We start from the raw sequence: 22,984 nt of genomic DNA on the forward strand, positions 1-22,984 counted from the left end.
AAACCAGGTACTTCTAGGCACTCTCCTCCTGCAAACTGTTTACAGACAGTGACGGGGGAACCGGGGCATGCACTTCCATCCCCTCTTCCTCCTCTCCTTCCCACCCACCAAAACATTTTATCTTCCTTTCAGAAGGCCACAAGAGTCTTGGTAAGTCACATTTTGTGATCTTCAACTGATGTTTTTGCCTTTGACATCTGGTATGTATCTTTGACATCCCGGGAGCATCCAAGGTTTAGGATCTCTGATATCTGGGAGGTCTCTAGGGTTTGGTATCTCTGACATGCAAGAATTCTGCAAGACTTGGTGCCTCCAACATTTAGGATGCCTCCAAGGTTTGGTACTTCCAACATTGAAGAAATCTCCAAGGTTTGTCAACATCCCGCTAATACGTGGGATTCCTTGCCAGGAATCCTTCACTCCAGACCAAGAGCAGGTGCTGAATACAGGGTACTTTAGTGCCCACAGCTCTGCTTTCTTCTTCACCTGTTGTTGGGAAGAGCATTGTTGGGCAGAGTGGGCTTCTGGAGGCACCTTTTGGGGTAAGTGTGCTACTGAGTGTGTAGGGGTTGCTTCTCCTTTGGTTCATACTTATGTGTTTATTATATATATTTGATTTCTCTCCAGTTTCTTTTGGTTTAGCTTCCACATCAAGGAGATCTCCAAGACCATGTTGCTTTTGCCTCACAGGTTGGTGGCTGTCACCTCACAGAGCTCACCCAAGGACACCATCAGTATGTCCTGCTCAGAGGAGCTGGACTCGGCTGGCAGGTGGGACTTTTCCCACCCATCTACTTCTCTCTTTCCCTCATCCAGGTTGAAAACAAGCTTCAGTTTCTGCGGGCGCACAGAGTTGAGAACAATCACACCCAGCCCCAGCAGCAGGCAGAACAGCCCTGAAACACACAGCATGGAGAGATGATGCATTGTCCCCAAATGCACTCCAGGCCCATCCAGCCACAGACCTAGGGATGGGGACCAGAGGGGATAGAAGCCAATGGGATATGGCATCACATGGGAGGTCAAGGGAAGGGATTATTTCTGTTCCCAGTTTCCTACAGCAGCTCTACAACTGGGCTCTTCAGTACAAAAAGAAGTTAATAAGCTGCGGCAGAGGGCTAGACCGTTAGGTCTAGAGCCCACCATGTATGGGGAATGGTTGGAGGAGGTAGGTTTGTTTAGCCAGGAAAGGAGAAGCCTTCAGGGGGACCTAATTGCCACCTTCTGCCAATGAGTGGAATAGCCGTGGGACATCCCCGAGGGGCAGAAAGGACCATTCATGGTCCTGAAAGGCAAAGGGTTGATGCATGGGTACATCAACTAGAAGCCTGAACAAGGCCCTGGACAACCTGATGAGGCTTTGACATTAATACTGCTGCATGATCCTAGAAAGTCCTTCCAAACCAAGTCTCTCCCTGATTTTATGACTCGAGACACAGATGATTTTGGTCACTCATATGAGAGCAGATGAAGTACCGCTGAGGTACTGCAGGAATGGAGACCAAAAGCCCCAGCTAATCACTCACCTGTTGTTAATGTCAGCCAAAAAGATCTGCCGTAATCTGTTTTCAGGGAGGCTGGCCCAAACTGGATGGGACACTTTGGGATGTTCCTCACCGTGACAAAGAAGAGCAGTGAGAAAAGCATCAGCACGGCAGTGAGCAGGAGCATGTAGCCGCCATAAAGGAGGACGGTCATGGAGAAGAGCAGGGTAGAAATGAGCCAGGTGCATAAGGCCATCCTACAAAAGGATCACAAAACTGAGCTGAAAGCCCTGTACGTGGGCATGTCAGTTCCTGCAGTGGTGAAGAGGGCTCTTCATACCTGGGGATATTCAGCACTGAGCTACTTGAGACTCTGATATGTTTACTCTGCATAGGGGGCTCAAGTGGAGACCTCCAAAGGGCCCCTTTCAAATTGTACCTTTCTCTGGCCCTGTAGTCCTTCGTAACTGGCCAGCCCCAGGTGTTTCATATCTATTCAAAAGGAAAAGGGCAGCCAAGGAGACTTCTGTTGGAAGAATCACACCATGAGCCCTGCCCGCATCTGATTCAGCAGCTGCAGTGAGCACAGCTCTCAGCCTTGCCCTGTGCACAGGGCTTGGGTTTAGCTTACCGGGGAGGCGAGTCTAAGAAATTGTTCTGAATCCAAGAACAATAAGGCAGAATCACTTGAAATCAACGTCCTTGCCTTGAGATAACCAGTTCTCAATGACAGGGAGGTTTGGGCACAGCCTGTTATTTTTCTCGATCATGAAGAAGGAGACAAGGGCTGGGCCTGGCTGCTGACACACCTGTAAGGAATGCCAAACCACTCTTCTCTGCAGCATCTTTCCCACGACCTCTGAGACATGTGGAGATGCTCTCAGACCTTTCTACCTACAGCTAAGCAGAAGCAGAACTTACCCCTTGTTCCGCCTTACCACAGCGTAATGGATGCGTAGCGGCTGGAGATGCGGTACTGCCTGTGCACGTTGCAGGGGCTGTGTGTGGTGAACTTCTCCGCCACGTAGAGGATGGGGCTGGGCAGCCCCTTCTCCAGGCCTTCGCTGTAGCTGTGGTCGTAGTCTGCATCGAAGCTCCAGGCAAAGTGCTCGTTGTAGTTGATGGTCTCGTTGACCTGATTCACTGGGTTTCCTGCCAGAGGAAGAGGACTAAGGTCTTCTCCCAGCCTTGGAGGCAACTCCAAGAGTTCCCAGTATGCATGCCCACTACCTGGGTGGACAGTGGCCAAACTTGTGTCCGATGTCTTTGTGTTGTGATACACACTCACCCACCAGTGTGATGTTCACTCCTGCCAGGCCGATGTGCAGCCCAATATCCGCATTCACCACGGCACGGCTGAAGGATTTGTAGGAGGTGTTGGCTGTCACCCAGCCGCTCTCCCAGTCTCTGGTGAACTGTATGGCTGTGAAGATAATGGGTTAGCTATGTCCTGGTGAGCAGACCTCTTAGGGACAATGTATGCTGGAAGGACATACTGTGAGTGTCACCAAATAACATTCCAAAGGCAAGGCCTGGTTTATAAGCAGGATTTTGAGCAGAGAAGCATGGTCCATGCATGTACCTCCCCCAGCACCTACCTACTTCCACAGGAGCCCCATTTGGGATTGTTTCTCCACATGCTCAGCTCAGTTCCCAGTCCTAGAGGTAATGGGGCTTGTGAACACCATCCAGGCACTGATCTTCTTCTAACTACAGCCAGTTTGTCTGGGTCTCCTGGCAGCTAGGAAACCAGTAGTGGTCCACCAACTTTTGGAGAGGAGGTTTCTGAGTGTCTGTGCTTCCTATCATTGCTAATCCAAGAAACCTTCAGACATAAGATTTGAATTTCAGGTAGTTCTGTGTGGAGCCAAGAGTTGGACTAGATGACCCTTGTGGGTCCCTTCCACCCTGAGATATTCTATGGTTGTCTTGCTGGGCTCAGATCCTGGGCACTGAACTGGATTGATCTTCCCTGTGAGCTCATCTTGCAAGATGGACTCAGCTGTTCTGTTCATCCTCCCACCTTGCTCCTCCTTGCTCTCCTTGTCTGTCCTTGCACTCCTTATCCCCACCTGTCTCTGAACACAATGAGACCCCCGTACTCACTGAGGACCACTGCTCCAATGAAGAGGCTTGTCACCACCCGCAGGAGCCAGAAGAGCCGCTACAAGTGGAAAGCAGAGTTGGGGATACACTCAGATTTTGTAACATGGAGCTCAGCTTTGATTAAGTCCCACCAGAAATAGACCCCTCTCTCACTTGGGGAGCAACCCCATGGGCTCCACAGGTGAGTAGGACAGGGGAAGGACCCATGGCTTGGGCATCCCTTCCATGTCATGGGCAGCATGGAGGCTGAGGCAGAGCAAGAAGGTCAGATCATCCCATTCGGGAAAACCGTGCCCATCCCCTTTCCGGGAAGGATATAGACACTCCCTTTAATAGTTCTGAGTTGAAGTTTCCACACTTATCCAAGCCTTATGTGCTTCCATGTGTTGGAAGCTGGCCACAGCTGGAGACAAAAGCAGTTTGGAGGTTTGCTGGGTGGGAAATGCCTTTCCAGCAGGCTCCTGGCAAGCACGGGTGGTGGTGTAGGGCTAGGTAAGTTTGCCAGGCATCCCCAGGGGGCTCAGTAAGTGGTGCTGAGGCATGCACACTGCACACCCTCAGTTTTTTTGGAGATTCAGGAAGGTGGAGCAAGCCCTTTGTGCCTCACCCAGTGAAATCATTCAGGCTAATCTAGCTAGGAGCTTGCCAAGCTCAGATCTGAGCCGATTGTAAATTTGGGGTGGTGAAGTCTGGCCTCTCCAGCATGGGAGCTGAGCTGGAGCTCATCGCTGTATCTGAGATCCCTCAGACCCAGACATCAGCAGGTTCCTGCCCCATAGGCACATTAGCTCCCCAGGCCTGCCGTAAATGCAGGGAAGGAGGTGGCACTCAGGCTCTACCCAACACAGGGCTGAGTTCCCCTAGCCCTCCACTTACCCCTTTGCCCCGGATGCCTGGCAGGATGATGATGGAAGTGACCAGTGCAGAGAGGAAGACGGAGGCAATGATGGCCCAGGTGGTGTCAAAGGGGAAGAAAGCGTTGGTGCCAGGGTAGAAGGGGAAGGAGCCATCCCATAGAGTCATCCTGTTGCTTCAGGGGTAGAAATCAGCACTGAGAGCCTCCAGGAGCACACCACTGATGGATACGTCATCTGCCCATACCTCCTCTGACCCAGTCTGCCCACAGAACCATCTCCTGCTCCTGTCCCAGGGTGTTGGGCACCACCACCAGTGCACATCTCCAGGGAGGGTGGAGGTTCTATGGCTTGTGCCAGTCCTTCTGAATGGCCATCCCTCCCTCTTTGGCTCTGTACAGGGGCAAGCACCTCAATCCCTCTCTATGAGCATGACCACCACGAGCTGAAAGGCCGTTGGGAGCCCTCCCTTCTCCCCAGAGAACATCCAGACTGCAGGGATCTCTGTTACAATGCCTGGATACACCCTCAGCTTTGATTTGGCCAAGATGCTGCCCAACAACACCCCTATCCGTGAGACACCAGTCAAGCAGAAACCCCCGCACCCCATGCAGTGCCTACCTCTGCTGTGGCCAATGCCGGAGCACCCACTGATCCTCTGGGCCAGCAGCTGCTCTGAGCTGCTGCCTTCACCTTCCCACGCTGCCTCTGGGGCTGTGGGCAAGAAGCCAGCCTGGCATGTTTCTTCCCGAATTTGTATGCTGCGTCCCGCCTCCTCCAACACTGCTGCCAAACCCCAGGACAGGCAGGATGCAAGGAGCGAAGGGATGGCGTGGCATTTTGTGGAGCTGCAGAAGTGAGCAGTCCTGAGGGGCTTTGCCTTTTTTTCCTCCGTTTTTCCCATTAAAAATCCAGCTTTTTTTTTTTTTTTTTTTTTTTTTTTTTTTTTTTTTTTTTTTTTGTATGGCAAGAAGACACCAGGGCCGCCAAGCTCCTTGGGAAAGCAGCAAAGGCTTTCAAAGCCCCCATAAATGCCACTGTCCCCATAAAATACATTATCCAGCAGTGCATCTTGGCTGGGGATGGCTACCACCGCTGACCATGCACCAGACTCCATCTCCAGGGGAATTTTCCCAGTAAGGTCCCATCCAAACCTTCAGTTACTAGGCAAGGTGACAGTGACACAAAAGTTGGACAGGGGATCAGCAGAGCCCAGAAGATCTCCGGTAGGGATTTATGCCTATCCCCTTGGTGCAGTTAGTGTCCAGGAGTCTCTCTGCCCCATTGGTTGTCTCCATTGCCCCTCAGTGCTGTTCTTGAGCATAGATACTTCATCTGGCATCAAGCTAGGGCTCTGTTAAGGTGGAGACAACCAAAGTCTCCCCACCCAACATCCTGTCATTGGAAGAGGTCTGGGTGGCAGAGGGAAAGACTTCCCATTGTCCAACCCATGTGAAACCCTAATGAGATTTTTCCATCACAGGGTGCCCACCAAATGAGAAAAGATGCATCTCATCTGCCACAGGGCACTGAAGTTGATGGGGATCCAAAGATGGGGGAAAAGACCTGACATCTCAGCACGTGAGACCTGTAAAACAAGTTTGACTGAGAGGACAGAGCACAGCATGACTTCTCTCCCCTCCCTGTGACTGCTGCCTGGCTCAGGTCCTGACTGGCCTCCATCCTCAGCAGATTCATCCTAGCACTGTCCAGTAACCTGGTTTGGGGAACAGAGCGATCACACCTCCAACTAGCATCACCCCACAGGTCATATCCCTGCCCACCCACTTCCTGCGGAGTAATCCTGAAGACATAGGGAGCAGCTCTGACCAAACACCCACCTCTTCCACCACTCCCAGCTCCCGCCAGGTGCACCTACTGCCTGGCCTTACTGGGTTGGGTACTGTCATTGACCAGGGAGAGGAGAAATGCCTCAAATAAATACATCGCTCTTAAGGCTTCACTTTCTCTATCTCTCTGATTACATTCCACATTCAGAAGTCTGATAAACTAGGCTCGTTTCCTACTGGCCCCATGAGCTGGGGATGCCCAGTATGTATACAGTAAAGCAAGCCAGCTTGGATTGCTCCATTGTTCATCTTAGTGCAAAACTCTGGAAGCAAGAGCACGATCCTGCACAGGGCCAGAAGCAGAGCAGGTACAAATGCTCAGATGCACGTCCTTGCCCTGGGAAAAGTCAACCACTGCACCAAGATCTTCCTGAGCAATTATTTTGCTCTGAGAAGCACCAAGCATGAACTGAGGAAAGTGTCAAGGTTAGCAAGTTGGGTGAGGGACGGGGTCAGGAGAAAGCTGTCAGCAAGTGGGATTGCCATAGGGTGCAGCCATCCTCCTAGTGAGAACTGACACAGGAGGGACTTTAACTGTCAGGAATACTTCATCCAGTAATTGTGTTGAGTATCCAGCATTCTGCTCCTTCCAAGAGCCATCAAAACACTGTAGGAGAGGAACAGGTCACCAATGGAACCTCCAGAGGTGCGTGTCAGAAAGCCCATCATGCTTGGGGCTACCTGATCATCACAAGGCCCAGCCCCATTGAGGCTCTCAGCATGTGCTCTTGGAGCTCCAGATCACAGAAACCTGGTTACTTTCCTTAATATCTCCATCCTTACCCAGAGAATCTATGTCTTACCCCATGGGAACTGCAAACAGTGCTCATATTGAGTAAGGCGTTGCCTTGAAGTAGATTTTACTGTCTCAGCTTGGAGAATCCCTTCCAGGGGTTCAGTCTGATGTCAGAAGAGGGAGTTGACCCTTCTCAAGCTTTTCTAGGTCTTGTTAATGATGTACACCGTGATAATTAGCATTTTCATCCCAGGCTGCAATTTAGAGATAAGCTTTCTCTCTTAATCCCTGTTTTCAGAAGCCTGATTAAAGCAATACCCGTTTTTTCCATAGATGTCCTGTGTCTAACACCTCCACACCATCCTTGAAATTAATGCACAGCACTGTGCTACCCAAACTTGGATGAAGGTCTCTGAAGGTCTCTCTTCTGCTGAAGGCCAACAGCATGCCGTGTAATAGGAAAATATGAATCTCTCTCTCTCTCCAAAGCAGTGGAAAGTCCTGAGGGCTGCTCCACTAGGAGCTTTGTTTGTCCTTATTAAGAGAAAGGAACATCCTAAATTCACTTTCAGGAGGGATCTTGCTCTACATGCCTCTGCCCGTCACATGAGGAAGAGGCAATTCTGAACTATTGCTTTGATTGGCTTCCCGCACTGGGAAAACATCTCATTCTTGTAGAAGTGACCTAAATACATCTTACAAAAAGCATCAACGATGCAGTAACTAACTTGGCCAGCTCTACAGCTCCAGTAAGGGCTCAGTACTGGGTGGTGAAGTCAGTAGCAGCTGAGTGAAGGCACTGGTGGAGCAGCTCCCAGAAAGCAGTGATCAACCGCTACGTCACATTTATCCTACTCATGGTGCTCTATAAACACCAATTTGTCCCTGAATATTTTATTTCCCTTCTTGGTTCTTACCACCACATGTAGGTTAAGTGCAGAATAAATACATAAAAACTGGAAGTGACGTTATGTCAGACCTCTCCTCTCTGTACATCATCACCCTGATGATTTTTGGGTCTGATGCAGGGTCCAGTTGCAGGAAGGCTCTTACCAGGCTCTCTGGGGCTGGTTTTGTCCCTGTTGTTCTAGATCCCTTTCCCTCCATTGAAGCCTGAAAGCTCAGGAACAAACGCTACAAGTGCAGCCCATAGAAAGGTTTTGTGGGTCTGTAGATGGGTGGTTTGTCTTTTATCCTCTCTAGCCTAGAGCAGCAGCACCAGGCACACATACAGCAGGGTCACAGATGGACCTTCCCACATTGCCACCAGGCCATATCAGCATGACAGGAGGAGCTCTGGAGAAGCATGGGGGATGGCAAAGGTATTTAGGAGCCTAATTTTTTTTTTTCCTGACAGCAAGCTGATTTCCTTTCTGCTTCCTTCTCCCCCTACTTCACTGCCTTTTTTTTTTTTTTTTAAATCTCACATGCGAGAGATGGCACAAAACAACGCAGAGGAAGGAGAAGGAGCACAGCAACCTGAGGCCTGACACTTTTGCTGAGGGTGTAGGAGAGTCCTATCCAACCAACGGAGCGTGGCTGGGAGCGCTTCACTAACCCTGAACACTAATGACACCAAGTGGTAGCAGTGGACCTTCAACCGTATCAATATGAGTCTGCTTCTCACCAAGCCGTCCCACAGCTGAAAGGAAACAAATGTCAGCAGAGGAGGTGGTTTATCTCCCTTCCTCTTATCTTGCTTTGCTTCCTTTTCCCATCTCTGCAGTCATGCCATGGCCACAGAGAAGTCCAGGAGACCTGCCACGATCACCATGAAGCCATCCATGTTCCAAACTGATGCTGCTGCTGATGGTCTGTGCAGGTTGAGGGCACCCCAGCAACCTCTCAAGTCAGTGTCCCCAATTGCAGATCTGCTCATGGCATGCAGAAGCAGCTGGCAGGTTCTGGAGAATGTTGAGGCATGAGAGAGAGAGCTCCATACAGGAGCATGGAGCAACAAGGGGACAAGTGCAAAGCTGGAAAAAAACAAACAAACAAACCCTCAACAGTTTACCAGTTTGTAATTTAAATTGAAGAGGGACTCGAGGCTTCAGCTTGAGTGGCTGCTTGTCAGAATGGGAGAAAGAATGAAACAGCCCAGTGATGGAGCTGCAGGTGCAGCACCAGGCTGCGCAGTCTTCAGCCCCAGAGATTTTTAAGACTCAGATGGACAAATCCCTGAGCTGACCCTGCTTTGAGCAGGTGGGTAGACTACAAACACGCTCAGACCCAGCAAAACCATGGTCATGGAGACGTGGCAGAGGTCTATTTAAGCTCTAAAAAGCACTGAAGTACATGGTTTTCTTCAGTCTTACACATGACCAGTCTTACACATAGCAGGGATGCATCATCACCATCTCCATCTTTACTCTGAGCCTGCTCAGAACCTGAATCAGTACTTAAACATTTATATTAATAAATTAATTAAGTTAAACTCCCCAAATTGAGTTTGTTTTGCCTATGACAGCAATTCCTAAATGATCTACTTATCTTTATCTCAGGGACTGGGGGAGATGGGGGCAGACAGGCAAGATGAGCATTTCTTGCTAGGTGGGTTTAATAAGAAGGATCTCACTAAGGTGCTGCATGGCAGATTCCTGCTGTAACATCCGGAAATCTGTCTGCCTTCCCTCAGGCCTCCCTGAGCAAAATGTGAGCTGGCAGTCCCACAACATGGCATGTCATAAGACAGCTGAGCATCAGGTCAGAAATCCCATACAGCTGCCATTCCATCACAACTGCCAGCTCTCAGGCATCTGGTCTGCTCCAGCATCAAATATGATAGGCTGAGCCATTATTTTTCTTGCTTATTATTAGTTTATAAGCCAAGGCTTTGCTACAGCTAATAGAAGGCAGACTGGGGGCTGCTCATCTCCCAGCACACAGCAACAAGTGTGTGGAGAAAATAAGTTTAAGAGAGGCACCTTCCTGAAAAACTTCCCCTTGGCTTGGTCCCACTCCCCTGAAGTGGGAAGGATCCTAGCACTGATCCAGGCATGGATCATGCCTTGGTACAACATGGCCTGCGTGCACTTGAGAGAACTGTTCTCCTCCCAGCAGGAGCTCAGAGCAGCCCCCTGCAGAGGTCGAGGCTGAATGCATTATGAGAAGGATGCAGGGGACAGCTTACAGCTTCCCTTAAGGCACCTAGTGTCAGAGTTAGCTCTGCTTGAGGATGTGCCCAGGGTAGCTGGGGGACAGTATATGAACAGCACTTTACGAAGTTACAGAAACTTATTCTGTAATCTCTGCTTGTAAGATGCAGCCTTCTGCATCTCTGAAGACAGTACACTCGCTGTTATAAACACATCATTAAAAACAAGATAATAAAAAGACAACCTGCCTTCTTCAGCTGTTCCAGAGGACCCTGGGGTCACACACAAGAGCTTAGCCATGGGCACACACTGCAAGCACACCACACAGTCATCCTAAAGCAAGTACACTCCAACAAGGAGAACTTATGGAATCATAGAATCACATAGGTGGAAAAAACCTTGAAGATCATTGAGTACAACCACAACCTGACCATGCACCTTAACTCTAACAACCCTCCACTAAATCACATCCCTGAGCACCACATCCAAATCCACATCCAGGGATGGTGACTCAGCCGCCTCCCCGAGGAGCCCATTCCAGTGCTTCACAACCCTGTCTGTAAAGAAGTGTCTCCTGATATCCAACCCAATCTTACCCTGGTACAACATGAGGCCATTTCCCCTCCTGTCACCTGTGAGAAGAGACCAACCCTGCTCTTGCTCTAAGCACCTTTCAGCTATTGGAAGAGAGCAATAAGGTCTCCCCTCAGCCTCCTCTTCCCCAACTAACAGCCCCAGTTCCTTCTCCTAACAGGCCATATTCTCCAAGCCCTTCACCAGCCTTGTTGTCCTTCTTCGGACCTGCTGCAGCACCTCTACATCCTTTCTGTACTGAGGTGCCCAAAACACACCACAGTACTTGAGGTGAGGCCTCACCAGTGCAGTGCAGGATGACTTCCCTGGTCCTGCTCACCACACCATTCCTGATACAACCAGGATGCCATTGGCCTTCTTGGCCACCTGTGCACACTGCTGGCTCACATTCAGCCGACTGTCCATCAGTACCCAAAGTCCCTTTCCATCAGGCAGCTTTCCAGCCACTCCCCCTCAAGCCTGTATGGTTGCCTGGGGTTGTTATGACCAAAATGCAGGACCCAACACTTGGCCCTACTGAAATTCACAGTTAACCTTGTTAACTCTGTAGTGCCTTTCTCCCCTCTGGCAGATCAACACTCCCTCCCAGCTTGGTGGTGTCCGCAAACTTACTGAGGGTGCACTCAATCCCCTCATCAAGACCATTAATAAAGATGTTGAATAGAAGCAGCCCCAGCACTGAGCCCTGGAGCACACCACTCGTGACTGGTTGCCAACTGAATTTAACTCCACTGACCACAACTCTTTGGGCCCGGCCATCCAGCCAGTGTTTCACCCAGCAGAGCATCCATCCATCCAAACTGTGGGCAGCCAGTTTCTCTGTGAGGATGCTGGGGGAGACAGTGTCAAAGGCTTTACTGAAGTCCAGGCTGACCACATCAACAGCTTTACCTTCATCCATTAAGCGAGTCACCTTGTCATAGAATGAAATCAGGTTTGTCAGACAGGATCTACCATTGGTAAGCCCATGCTGACTAGGCCTGGTCCCCTGGTTGACCCTTAACCAGTCCACAATGGCTCTTGAGATTATCCATTCCATAATCTCCCCCGGCACCGAGGTGAGACTGAAAGGTCCGTAGCTACCAGGATCATCTTTCCAGCCCTTTTTGAAGATGGGCATCACATTTGCCAGTCTCCAGTCCACTGGGACATCCCCAGTAGCCAGGACTGTCAAAGAATGATGAAGCATTATAGAGGATTGCTGCAGTAGCAAGTGCTGTAACAACTTACCCAAGTTTGTAATTTTGTTTTAGATCAATAAGCAGGGCTGCAGGGAGCATAGCCTATCACCTCCTGGTGAGGAGAAGCAGGAGCCTCCTTCCATTCTGCATTCTTCCTGCACAAGCCATGGGGTCTGCCTCTCCACCCTCAAGAAAAAGTCTGAGCTAGCATCTGCAAAGAGCTGGTTTTATTCACAGGGGCACATCAGACAACAAGGAAGCAGAAAACATACAGGAAATATACAGGGAGGATCTGCTTTTCATACAAGCAATCACTATTAACAGTATTACAGAAAGAATAAATGTGATGTTGCTACAGTAACCCACAAGGATGATGCTCTCCTCCATTTGCCATGCACAGCTTAGCCTGCTGACCTCATCCTTCACTGCTGCGCTTCTTCAGTTTGAGAAATACTTCTCCAGCACCTTTGTTAAAAGCCCAGTCTCCTACAAGAAAAAGCACAATGGTGAGCCACAACTCCCCTGTGCCACCTCAGCTGATATCACATGCACAGGCACAGCCCTGGGGTGGCACTGTGAAACCCCAGCACACTGAGAGCCAAGCCCTGCTACTGCATGTGGTTAAAAAGATGAATAATCCCCATTCGCAGCCCTCTCCTGTTCTGTGAGATTTCTGCTATGATTTGCATAGAATGGTGTGTGGGATCCTGCTTCGTGGAGGGACATTTTGAGACAAATCCCACCAGCAGCAGGCAGGACCAGCCCACGTGAAACAAAGGATTTGTTTAATGTTTACAGGAGCAAACAGGAAGGGAGAACCAGTTTATAAATGATCAGTGATACTGCCTCAGTGTAAGAGGTCTGCTCAGTTTTTGAACAGTAGTGTGCATTCCCAACAGTTACCCTGCAGCACAGCACAGCTTTTGTGCTGAAGCACCAGAACAGCACTTGCATGTTAGTTCTTGCCCCACTGAGAAACAGGAAGGGAGAAGCATCTCTGCTTTTCTAAACTGCTTCAGGATGGAAGTGACAGACCCTGAAAAGAGGGTGTACAGTGTTTCGCAGCACAAAGCTGCTAAGCAGCTTCTTAGGCAGGTGGCAAACGCAGCACACACACCAGCTCAAGCACAGGCTGGCTGCTGACCCCAGGTGTCCAACAACAGCTACAGGAAGGGAGAAAGCAGGAACAGCAGGAGGAATTTATGCTGCTGTCATGTCACCCCAACAAGAGCAAAAAAAGGTCCCACAGAAACATATAACGACAGCGCTCAAAATCATCATGGAGAATTAATGTCAACCAGCAGCTCAGAAGCACAGATGGTCAAGGGGGTGAGTGGTAGGAAAAAAAGGAACAGGAAGGCAGAAGCCAGTCCAGAGGTGTTCAGGGTACCTGAAGGACAGAAACAGATCTAAGACCCAGCTGGGAGCACATGCAGATTGAGGCAGGAGAGCTGTGAGGTTCTGGAAGGAACTGGTATGAGGTAGGAGCCAACTGCCCGCCAGGCACCCAGAATGGGGTGCAACCTCACATCCAGGCACCAGATGGGCACTGGGCAGCCCACATACCAAAGGCTGATGTCCAGCACTGGGTTCTAGCTCTGGCTCCATCTCCAGCTGTATCTTCTGTCCCAAGGGGATTAGTTTGCTAGCAGATCCTCAGTTTACCTAAATCTGATGAAATTGAATCAGGGAGGTCCTTGAGCATCAGTACCACTCAGGCTCACATCCCTGCAGCTCCACTCTACCTGTGCCTATCCCAAAAAGCAAACAGGAGCAAGCACTGCCTAATCAGTGCTTCTAGATGACAGAAGCAGCTTTACCTGTGTTCAGCTACTGAATGGCTCCTCAAGCATGGCAGCTCAGTGGGAGCACACACAGGACACACCCATGAGGATTTCATCTCTTCTAGGCTCTCCATTACTTTCTGCTGTGAACAGAAAGTACAAGACACCAAGGAAACACACAAGAGGCAGCAAACGGGCAGAAACACAGCCCAAGCAACTCCATCTCCACCTCCTGCGTGAGGATCTGTGCATGCTTTGCTCCCAGGGGCTAACTTCCCACTAGGAGCTGGGAAAGCCCCCAGGGAAAAGCCACACCAAGGAGCTAAATAGAGGAATGTGAAGATCTGCTGATGTGGTACAGGAACCCCTGCTGTAGATGGGGCATGCAACTGTTCCTAAAGACATGTTCTGCAGGGAAATAACACACACCTCACCTCTCTGCAGGCCAAACTAACAACATCACACATCCCCCGCACCCTAACCACAGCAAAACAGCCCCAGAAAGGGGAATTAGAAGACTAAAACCTTTTTGCAGGACAGACTCTTCTTCCTGCACATACAGAGCAGTGTCTCTCTTGACCTTTCTCTGCAAGGAGAGAAGAGGCAGGATTTGCACTCCTTGTCTTCACCACGGCTGGATAAAGGGACACACGTGGCAGCCACAGCAGCCAGCTACCCTCATCTGCATCAGAGGAGGATCCAGATACTCCTTAACAACCCCTGGCCTGGAGATCACCTCATCCCCTGCTCAGCTCTCCAATCATGAGGACAAAAAGCCCCTGCCATTCAGCCGAACACAATCCTAGAAAGAGCCGAACCTCCAGCAGCAGCACAGGTGCTTCCATCTCCACCACCTCCCTGCTCCGGGCATCTCCCTCCATACCAGCCAATATTCACCTGGTCAGCGAGATCGTATTTTCTTTGGTTCTGATCCAAAAGTCTTTCTTGCAAGAGGATTTTCAGGAGCTCCCGGGTAAGCAGTTCCACCACGTCCTCCAGCAAAGCTCTGAGCGAGGGGCCGAAAGACATCGGCGCCGCCGGCTGCCGCAGTTCATCCATTCGCTGGGTGCCCGGCACGCTCTTCTTCCCCATGAAGTGACCTGCAACACAGCGCGCTCGTGTGCCTCGCGCCCGGCAGCGAGGCTGCGACCCGCACCGCACGCCGACAACCCGCAGCCAGCGAACCGAACGCCTAGAAGAGCCCAGCAGCCCCGGGGCCTCGCTCGGGGAGCCCTCCTCCTCCGATGGCATCTCTACGGCCATAGGACCGGCGGCTCGGCGCCAGGAGCCGCGAAGAGAGCCGTGCCCCTCACCTCCGCCCGCAGGACCGCCGGGCACAGCCGGGGCGCCAAGGCTCCCAGAGCGGCCATCCGTGCTCCGAAGGAACCGCGAGCTCCGTTCGCGAAAGGAGACCTCAGGAGACGGCGTGACCGCAGCCCGCCTCAACCGCCCCTCACGGGACCGCCGCGCCAGTCCCGGCCCCGCAGCCTCGAGCACCGACCCTCGCCCCGGCCGCTCTGCCCCGCGGGCCCCCGGTACCTGTGGCCCACAGGTTGCCACGGGGGTTGACCTTGATCTTGGCCGCCTGGCTGCGGTGCTCGGCGAAGTCGAGGTGCACGGCGCGCCCCAGCACAGCGCCGCACAGCAGCAGCAGAAGGCAGCGCACCGCCACCATGGCCGCCCCGGCGGGACACGCTCCCGCTTAGAGCTGCCGTCGCCGCCGCTTCCATTTATACTGAGCGGGGGGGCGGGGACTCTTCAAGCCACGCCCCCTCCTCGAGCTGCCCCTGCCCGCTGCTTTCGCGCCCTCCGCGTCCACTCAGGGCGTCGCGCGGAGTCACAGAGCGTCGCGATGCGGCGGGACACACGGAGCGCCGGGACACACGGAGCGCCGGGACACACGGAGCGCCGGGGCCGCCTCACCGCCAGCCGCTGCGCTTTTATCTGCACTGTCACCCCAAGAGCCCACAGTGCAGCCTAAAATGGCACCAAAGCAGCCCCCAAAAGGCCCAAATGATGTCCGAACTGCCCGCAGACAGTCTAGCTCCAAATGGCACCAAAATGACTCTGAAACAATCCCAAAATGGCACTAAAAGATCCCAAAATAACCTCAAAACATCCTGAAGTGGCGCCGAACCCAAAGCTCTGCTTTACCAGGAGGTCCAGGTCGTGGGGTGGAGAGCTTCCTTGGGAATAGGCACAGGGAAGACTGCTAGCATTGCGCTTCTCAGGGTTTATTGCTGCTGGAGAGAAAAGATCTCGGGGCAATTCACTGCTCCCTCAGCCTGGGGCAGAGTCTGAACTGCAAACACAGCTTTAATGTTACAAGAGGAAAAAAAAGAGTATAAAGCCTCATGTGCTCCCAGGGTCCTCACAAGTCCTGCAGCTGTTTCTCTCTTCCAGGCTGTGATGAGGGATTGCAAGCCAGGCTGGGAACAGGTAAGTGGGGAGCTTTTCTGTCACAGCCTCGTAACAAACACTCAGAAGCTGATAGCACACTGCTTTAATTGCTTGACACAGAGGCTTAGCTGGACAAGGAGATTTGATTAACAAGGGCTCACAACCCTGGTTTCAAGCTGGGGAAAAGCAACACAATAGCTGCTCAGGGACTCCGCGCAGGCTGGAAGTGGACATGATTCTGGGCAGCCAGCGGGGTTTTATGGAAAACAGGGAAATAGACCCAAGCCCACTGCTTGCTGAGCAGCACATTTGATGCTAAAGGAAGCTGTACAAGCAAGGTTTGAGAATACCAATTTTGTCCCCTGCCATGGTCTTGTTAAAATCGAGTTCCCAACACCAAAACACAGAGCACAAACCCAAAGCTTAGCACAGCTTGCCCTCTTAAGTGGCATAATTACAGTCAAGGGCAATTTCTAGTTGTATAATCAATGAATGTACAGATATTATAATTATGAATTATACCAGAGAGTTTGGCTAAGCAGTTGCTATACCAAAAGAGAATAGATAGAATGCTTACCCATATCCTGGGCCCGCTATGAAATTCCAGAGGAGAGATCTCCAGAAGAGATCCTTCCCCACTGGTAGCCAGCTCTTAAATGGGTCTGGGAGAGGTGCAGCCAGGCTCCACCCCTTCCAGCAGCACAGGTGAACTGCCTTCACTGTGCTCCCCTGGCTGACTCAGTGCTCACCTCAGGTGATTGATCAGGCCGTGATTCAGCAGTTCCTGTGCACTAGTGAATGTCGTACAGGTGCTAAGCAGCCCCTGGACAGGATGCTCAACAGACTGGGTCCACCCAAAACGTGTTTTACCACACCTGGGAATAACAACTGCAGCGGTGATCACACTGCAGCCAAGCTGTTCCCTTCCTGAGCAGGCAAGAGTGCTGCTCCTTCCACTGTCACCCTGAGAATGAACAAACATGGCTTGAAAGGTGGCTGCAGTGCAAGTGACCTTGCTTACAAATGGAGACCAAATTTCCACTGGATTTTTTCATCTGTATCTCCATTGCAAAAACATGATATTTGTAATTCAGGAAAAACAGCTGGCACCCACACTTGAAGTCTCCTGCTTGGGAGAGGTTCAGCAAGTTCCAGCACCTGGGGCAGAAACTGTCACTACAGTGCTCCTCCACAGCTTGCTCTCTGCAGCTCAGGAGTTCACCTTACCAACTGCTATTTGCCACCAAAGGAATCTCCCCAGTTAATATATTTTACAAAAGACGTTACAAATTCCATTTTAGAAATTGATTTCTGCCAGCAAAGGTCACAACATTGGTTTCTGCAGGTGGTACAGGGGAGTCGCCTGTCAGCCACCGAGAGCCTTGCAATGGAGCTGGGGAAGGACGGTGGTGACTCAGCACAGGCTGGACTTCTGATAGATGGCTTTGTCCTCGAGGCAGTGTGCATCTGCGCAGAGCCCACCGTCCCCTTTCCTGCTGGGATTAACCCCTGGAGCTGGGCCAGAGCAGCCTGCAGCCGCCTTTCTGCAGCTGGATCCGTTCCTTCCCACCTGCAGGAACCATTCCTTCTCACCCAAGGCAGCCTGAAGGACCTCGGGATCTTTCAGCTTGAGCTGCTGGTTTCCCCTGATGCCTCTGCTTGTAGGAAACTGCCGTGGTATGTTCTACTCTCTATTTTTTCCTATTAATTCTCACTTGCAATTTGTTTTCTCGGTGACTACTGACCACTGAAATGACATTTTCATAGCACAATCTGTTACAACCCCAGTGTTCCAGATGGTAACACTTAACTCGGAACCCATTGTTTTATAAATAGAGTTAAAATTGTTTTTTTCCCCCGTGCACAATTTTGTATGTATGTACATTTGAATTTCATCATTTTTATTGCCCACTCTCTTTTCACAGTTGGCCTTCATCCACACCAACCCTGAAAAACTTAATATCAACACCAAACTTCAGCATTTGCCTTCTTTTGCAGATCATTTTTGAATGTGCTGAACTCAATCTCTGCACAGTACCCTGGTGTTTTCTGCTGCGGAAACTGTTTCCTTCTACCTTTTAGCAAAAGATTTCTCCCAGTAAGGGCCTCCTCATGTATTCCAGGTCTCCTTCCTCTCCTTAGGAGCCTTCTCTGAGAGCCCTTGCCAACTACCTTTGCGAAATGCAGCTGGATGATCCCAGCAGGATCACCTTGCCCACACACCTCCTGATTCCAAGATTCAGCGAGCTCCAATTTTCTTGTAGATTAGGTCCTACTCCTTTCCGGCCTGCTGATCTGGTTTATAGCCTGCAGATCCCCACATTCCCAGCTCACCAGGAATCCCTTGGTGCTTCTAGTGGGTGTTGCAGGGCAGGCAAATAGCTCAATGCTTTCCGTGTCCCACAGCATCTCCATCCAGGCCCCAGGGTTTGTTGTTGTCCTTTCCTTCACTGGTTTCTTCTGTGGGTTCTCACACCGATGTTTCCCAGAGCCCACGGCACCACAGGACACCTGGGATGCCTCCTTCCTTATCAGTCAGCAACTCCAGCCTGCGCAGAGCTGATGAGGGTACTGACAGACCCGTGAAACTATCAACAAATCCAAACGTACCTAAAAGTGAAGCAGAACAGATTTTCCTCTAGCTCTGCAGAATAAACGTATCATACTCTGCACAGAGGGCTTTGCTAATGCTGAGCTAAGAGCAGGCGAAGTTAACGGAGCAATCTGGAAATGCCGTGGTTCAGAGGGCTTAAAACAAGGTCCATTTTGTTTCCTCGCTGTTGAATTATGCTTTGATACCTTGCCATTGACGGATGCATCTCCCAGGCGGCCTGGGAGGGACTCTGAGCTGCAGAGCCCCAGAAACACGGCGTGCATGTTTCTAGCCCTGCAATATCCACTGGGCAGGAAAATGCATGCTCAAAACCAATGGCTCTAATAAAAAACACACACGAAGAGCAAAGGCCTCAAAGCCCCTGCGCGTCTCTTTCACAGAGCTCCTGGTGCCAATAAAACTCTTAGCAGCAGATAAGTTGCTTCAGCTTCTCCTTCGCTGTTCCTCCAAAGCCAGGTCAAACTTAAAGCCCTGTCATATGCCCCAGGCTCTGTTTTGACGCATTTGCCTCTTGTTTACAAAGTTTGAATCCCTCTGTTACATTCATTCTTCCACAGGCAGCAGTGGTTGTTGATAAAAGATAAAATTTGAAATCTCACACATCTTGTTTTTCAATTTTCATTTAAGCAGTAAATGAGTTGTGGTTTTCCCTGAGGTTTCCCACTCACTCCACACCCGCTGGACACAGTACAAATAACAGCTTTGTAACAAGACTTAGAGAAAAAAGTCGTGTTTTCTTGCCGGCAAATCCATGCCTAGATCAGAAGTGTCCCAACCAGAATTACGTGGCAGAAGACTGATGTCCCTCTTTGAGTGAATTGAGGCTTAGAAAAATTAAACTGAAGTTCATTTTCTACACATTATTTTTACTTCTGCCTCTCTGGAAACTGAAACCCTGCAAGACCGGTTCTATAGGAGAAAGAGAAATTGGAGAGCAGAGGCGATAGCAAGATACTCAGCAGAGAGTGCTCCAAGAAGTGCTCTTAAATTATTAAAGAGAACTAGCAGGAAAGTCAAGAGATGTGGGGGCAGGCAGAGAGAGCGGGAGCAAGAGAGCATGTTTGCGCCATCCTGGATCACAGGGTGCATTTCTAATCTGTCCCTAATTAGACAGATCTCTGTGCAGTTTTGATTTCCACCAAGGCCTGGGGAACTTTGCTAGATCAAACATTCAAAAGACCTATTAGAATTGAACACGTGTATGAAGAGCCCCGTGAGCAGAAAGGGATGGAAGCGCTGCAAGGGAGAGCAGAAGGCAAAAGAGGCAGGAAATTGCCTTACGACGCAATATAGGTGCTGCTTCCCCAGAGCTAAGGTGGACCAGTCATCTTCAGGGCATGGAGCAGTGCCAGGAGCTGCCAGCACGGATGGGAACCGAAGGTTGTGGCTGCCTGGCATCACCAGGGCAGTCAGAGGTCCGGAACCAGGACACCCCCTCCTCTGATTCAGCCCCTGAGTCACCCACACTGCTGGCCTTCAGCCGGGGTGCTCTGTTTCTCCTGCTGCAGCAGAGGAGAGTCTCTGCCTAAGCCACCTCTCCTCCCTTGGCATCCCTGTTCAGCTCGTCCCAGGAGCTGTACGCTGGGTTTGCCATCGTGTGTTTCCCCAGCAAGAAGCAGTCTTCTATCCAAGGATAACGCTTTGCTTTACAGCTTCTCCTTGAAAAACATAAGGTTGACGTGTTCTGATTATAAAGGCAGTAAAAGCACCATGAGATCATCCAGTTTTATTAAGGAAAGCACGAGCCAATTGTCTTACAAACGCAGTCCTTAGAAACTCCCTGCTTAAGCAGTATGCAGCGGCAGAGGAAAACAGGTAATGCTCACTGCTGTTTGGCTGATGATGTGCATTCAGGCATCATAAACACACAAACAAAGACAGCCTTCGTTTCAAAGAGCTTCAATTTTCAGCACGTTACTTCTCACAGCTCACCGCCCATCCATCATACTTGCCTGTCTGCCTTTGATGTGAAAAAAGTCAGCCATCAGAACTGCAGCAATGATCAGAGACACCCAGCACTGCTTTGCTCTGAGGCGGCTCCTGCCCCTGCTGGGATCTGTGCACTGCAGAGCTGCGCCCCGGACTGCAGATGTCATCGAGCAGTAATTAGGCAATGATATTGTCTACCAGAAAATCTGCTGTGTTTGGCTGTAACCACAACAGAGCCCGTGGCAGTCTTAGCCCAGGCTGGTTTTTTTTTTTTCCCATTGTTTCTTTTTTTTTTTCTTTATAAACCAGACCTTTCAACACCCACATGCTTTACAAATAAATCCCGTTCCTGTTGTGACACAAAGGTCTCCATGTTTCCTATGCCACCCTGAGATCCTTAAGCCTCAAAGGCTTTCCTGCAGCAGCCTCACCTTTAAAAAAAAGAACAAACCTGAAATAAAACACAAAGCCTCAGCCCATCTAAACAGCAAAACCCCTGGCTCTGTGGGAGCATGGCAGCACTTGCCAGACCTTTCAGCATTAGCAACCAGCTGAACCAGAGATCCTGCACGCTCCATAGCTTTTCTGCTCCGCAAAGCAGAATAAGAGTTGGGGAATGGAGCCAGCAGCAGCTCTTTGTCATCCTGCCCCCACGCTCCCAGTTTGCAGCCTCTGCAGCCTCATCCCCAGCATCTTCCCTTCCCGCAGTGGCAGAAGAGGTGTTGGAGGGATGCAGAAGGTGATGTGGGAGGTAGCATAGGAGCTGGTGGGCGTTGGAGCTGCAAATGGATTTGCGGCATGAATCCTCACTCTTATGAGAGCCAACACCTCATTTTCATGGCTGCAGATAACACAGATCCACGTTCTGAGCTACACTGAGCTTTGAAGAGGCGGAAGATGGCCTGTGGAGGTCATTTCCCAAATCACACCATGGCTCCAATAATCACTAAACCCGGGCTGGAACTACCCCACACTTTACCCAAAAACATCCTTCATTTTTCAAACTCTTCCTGCTCATTTGCGGGTCACCATGCAAGAGCAAAGCTGGGAAAGACCTTCCTGCACCCAAATCTGCAGTCCTCAGCCGCACTGACTGCTGACACCTGCTGCCAGCAGCCGGCATCGCCAGCCTGGGGGCCGTGCTGCAGGCAGGACAGGGACTTTGCTATTTCCAGACATCTGAAAGGACCGTTTCTCATCTCAGGTGCTTGTGGAGAGCTAATTCCTACACCCCTCACCATCAGAATCCCTTAGTGCTTTGCCCCCCTTTTTTTTTTTTAATTTTAATTAATTCGGTGACAGTAACACAACTGCCACTGCGAGGTGTGAAAGCTAGAGAACGCAGAGAACAGCACCTGCAGCAATTCCAGCAAGTTTTCACTGAGACGTGTTGATTAGCAGACTTCAGAAGAGCTTGACTCAGCCCCTTATATCATCCCAAGTTAAAATAAATTTAAATTAATGCACAGAACAACAACAACCCCCACTAACAAAATGAGCTGGGGATTAAAGGATGGAGTGCAGCTCTGCCAAAAAAGACCCGAGGGTCCTGGTGGATGGCAGCTGGACATGAGCCAGCACTGTGCCCTCGCAGCCCGGAAAGTAACCGTATCCTGGGCTGTATCAAAAGAAGCCTGGCCAGCAGGGTGAGGGAGGTGGTCTTGTGCTTCTGCTCTGCATTGTGAGGCCTCAACTGGAGCACTGCATCCAGATGGGGAGTCCTCAGTACGGGAGAGACATGGACCTGCTGGAGTGCCTCCAGAGGAGGGCCACAAAAATGCTCCAAGGGACGGAGCACCTCCATATGAGGACAGGCTGAGAGCTGGGGCTGTGCAGCATGGAGAAGAGGCGATCTGATAGCAGCCTGTCAGTATCCAAAGGGGAGACACAGGAAAGAAGGGGAGACTCTTTAGAAGGGTCTGTGGTGATAGAACAAGGGGACATGGCTTCAAGCTCAAAGAGGGAAGATTTAGATTAGATATAAGGAAAAAATCTTTTACAGTGAGGGTGGTGAGGCACTGGAACAGGTTGCCCAGTGTTGTGGTTGACGCCCCATCCCTGGAGACTTTCAAGGTGAGGCCGGATCAGGCCGGAGGCAACCTGATCTAGCTGTGATCCCTGTGCATTGCAGGGGAGTTGGATTAGATCGCCCTCAGAAGTCCCTTCTCAAAGGGAACAGATCCAAGGATTCTATGATGCTCCTCAGGCAACAAACCATGCAGTTAAACCAATTGGCTCTGTTCAGGTAGGGATACTGCAGGTCAGCACAGCTGCTGAGTGTTAAAGAAAACAGCCTCATGGACATAGCACCTCTATAGATTGCACAAGTCTAACAAGGTACATATGCAAGAAGCCAA

At 50.7% G+C, this 22,984-nt stretch overlaps 2 protein-coding genes across 6 annotated transcripts; both read right to left on the minus strand.

Moving 5' to 3' along the window:
* Window positions 1-268: 268 nt before the first annotated feature.
* Window positions 269-4,613, minus strand: DUOXA1 (dual oxidase maturation factor 1). The gene is made up of 6 exons (XM_048956278.1): window positions 4,467-4,613; window positions 3,591-3,648; window positions 2,773-2,907; window positions 2,423-2,636; window positions 1,527-1,741; window positions 269-896 (listed from the first exon to the last, which is right to left on the minus strand). Exons 1-6 carry the CDS (start codon window positions 4,611-4,613, stop codon window positions 685-687), a joined length of 981 nt encoding a protein of 326 aa, XP_048812235.1. The 3' UTR covers window positions 269-684.
* A 7,499-nt stretch (window positions 4,614-12,112) lies between these two features.
* On the minus strand, window positions 12,113-16,719 carry NMB (neuromedin B). Of its 5 annotated transcripts, none has more exons than XR_007379091.1 (5): window positions 15,224-15,379; window positions 14,582-14,784; window positions 13,721-13,824; window positions 13,467-13,571; window positions 12,113-12,386 (listed from the first exon to the last, which is right to left on the minus strand). XR_007379091.1 is itself a non-coding variant. In XM_048956098.1 (3 exons), exons 1-3 carry the CDS (start codon window positions 15,357-15,359, stop codon window positions 12,339-12,341), a joined length of 387 nt encoding a protein of 128 aa, XP_048812055.1. In that variant the 5' UTR covers window positions 15,360-15,379; the 3' UTR covers window positions 12,113-12,338. The 5 variants fall into 5 exon arrangements, 1 of the variants encoding a protein (XP_048812055.1); XR_007379090.1 differs by having other exon boundaries at window positions 13,721-13,827; XR_007379092.1 differs by lacking the exon at window positions 13,721-13,824.
* Window positions 16,720-22,984: the final 6,265 nt, after the last annotated feature.

This window comes from Lagopus muta, chromosome 10, assembly GCF_023343835.1.
Source record: "Lagopus muta isolate bLagMut1 chromosome 10, bLagMut1 primary, whole genome shotgun sequence".
Lineage (NCBI taxonomy): Eukaryota > Metazoa > Chordata > Aves > Galliformes > Phasianidae > Lagopus > Lagopus muta.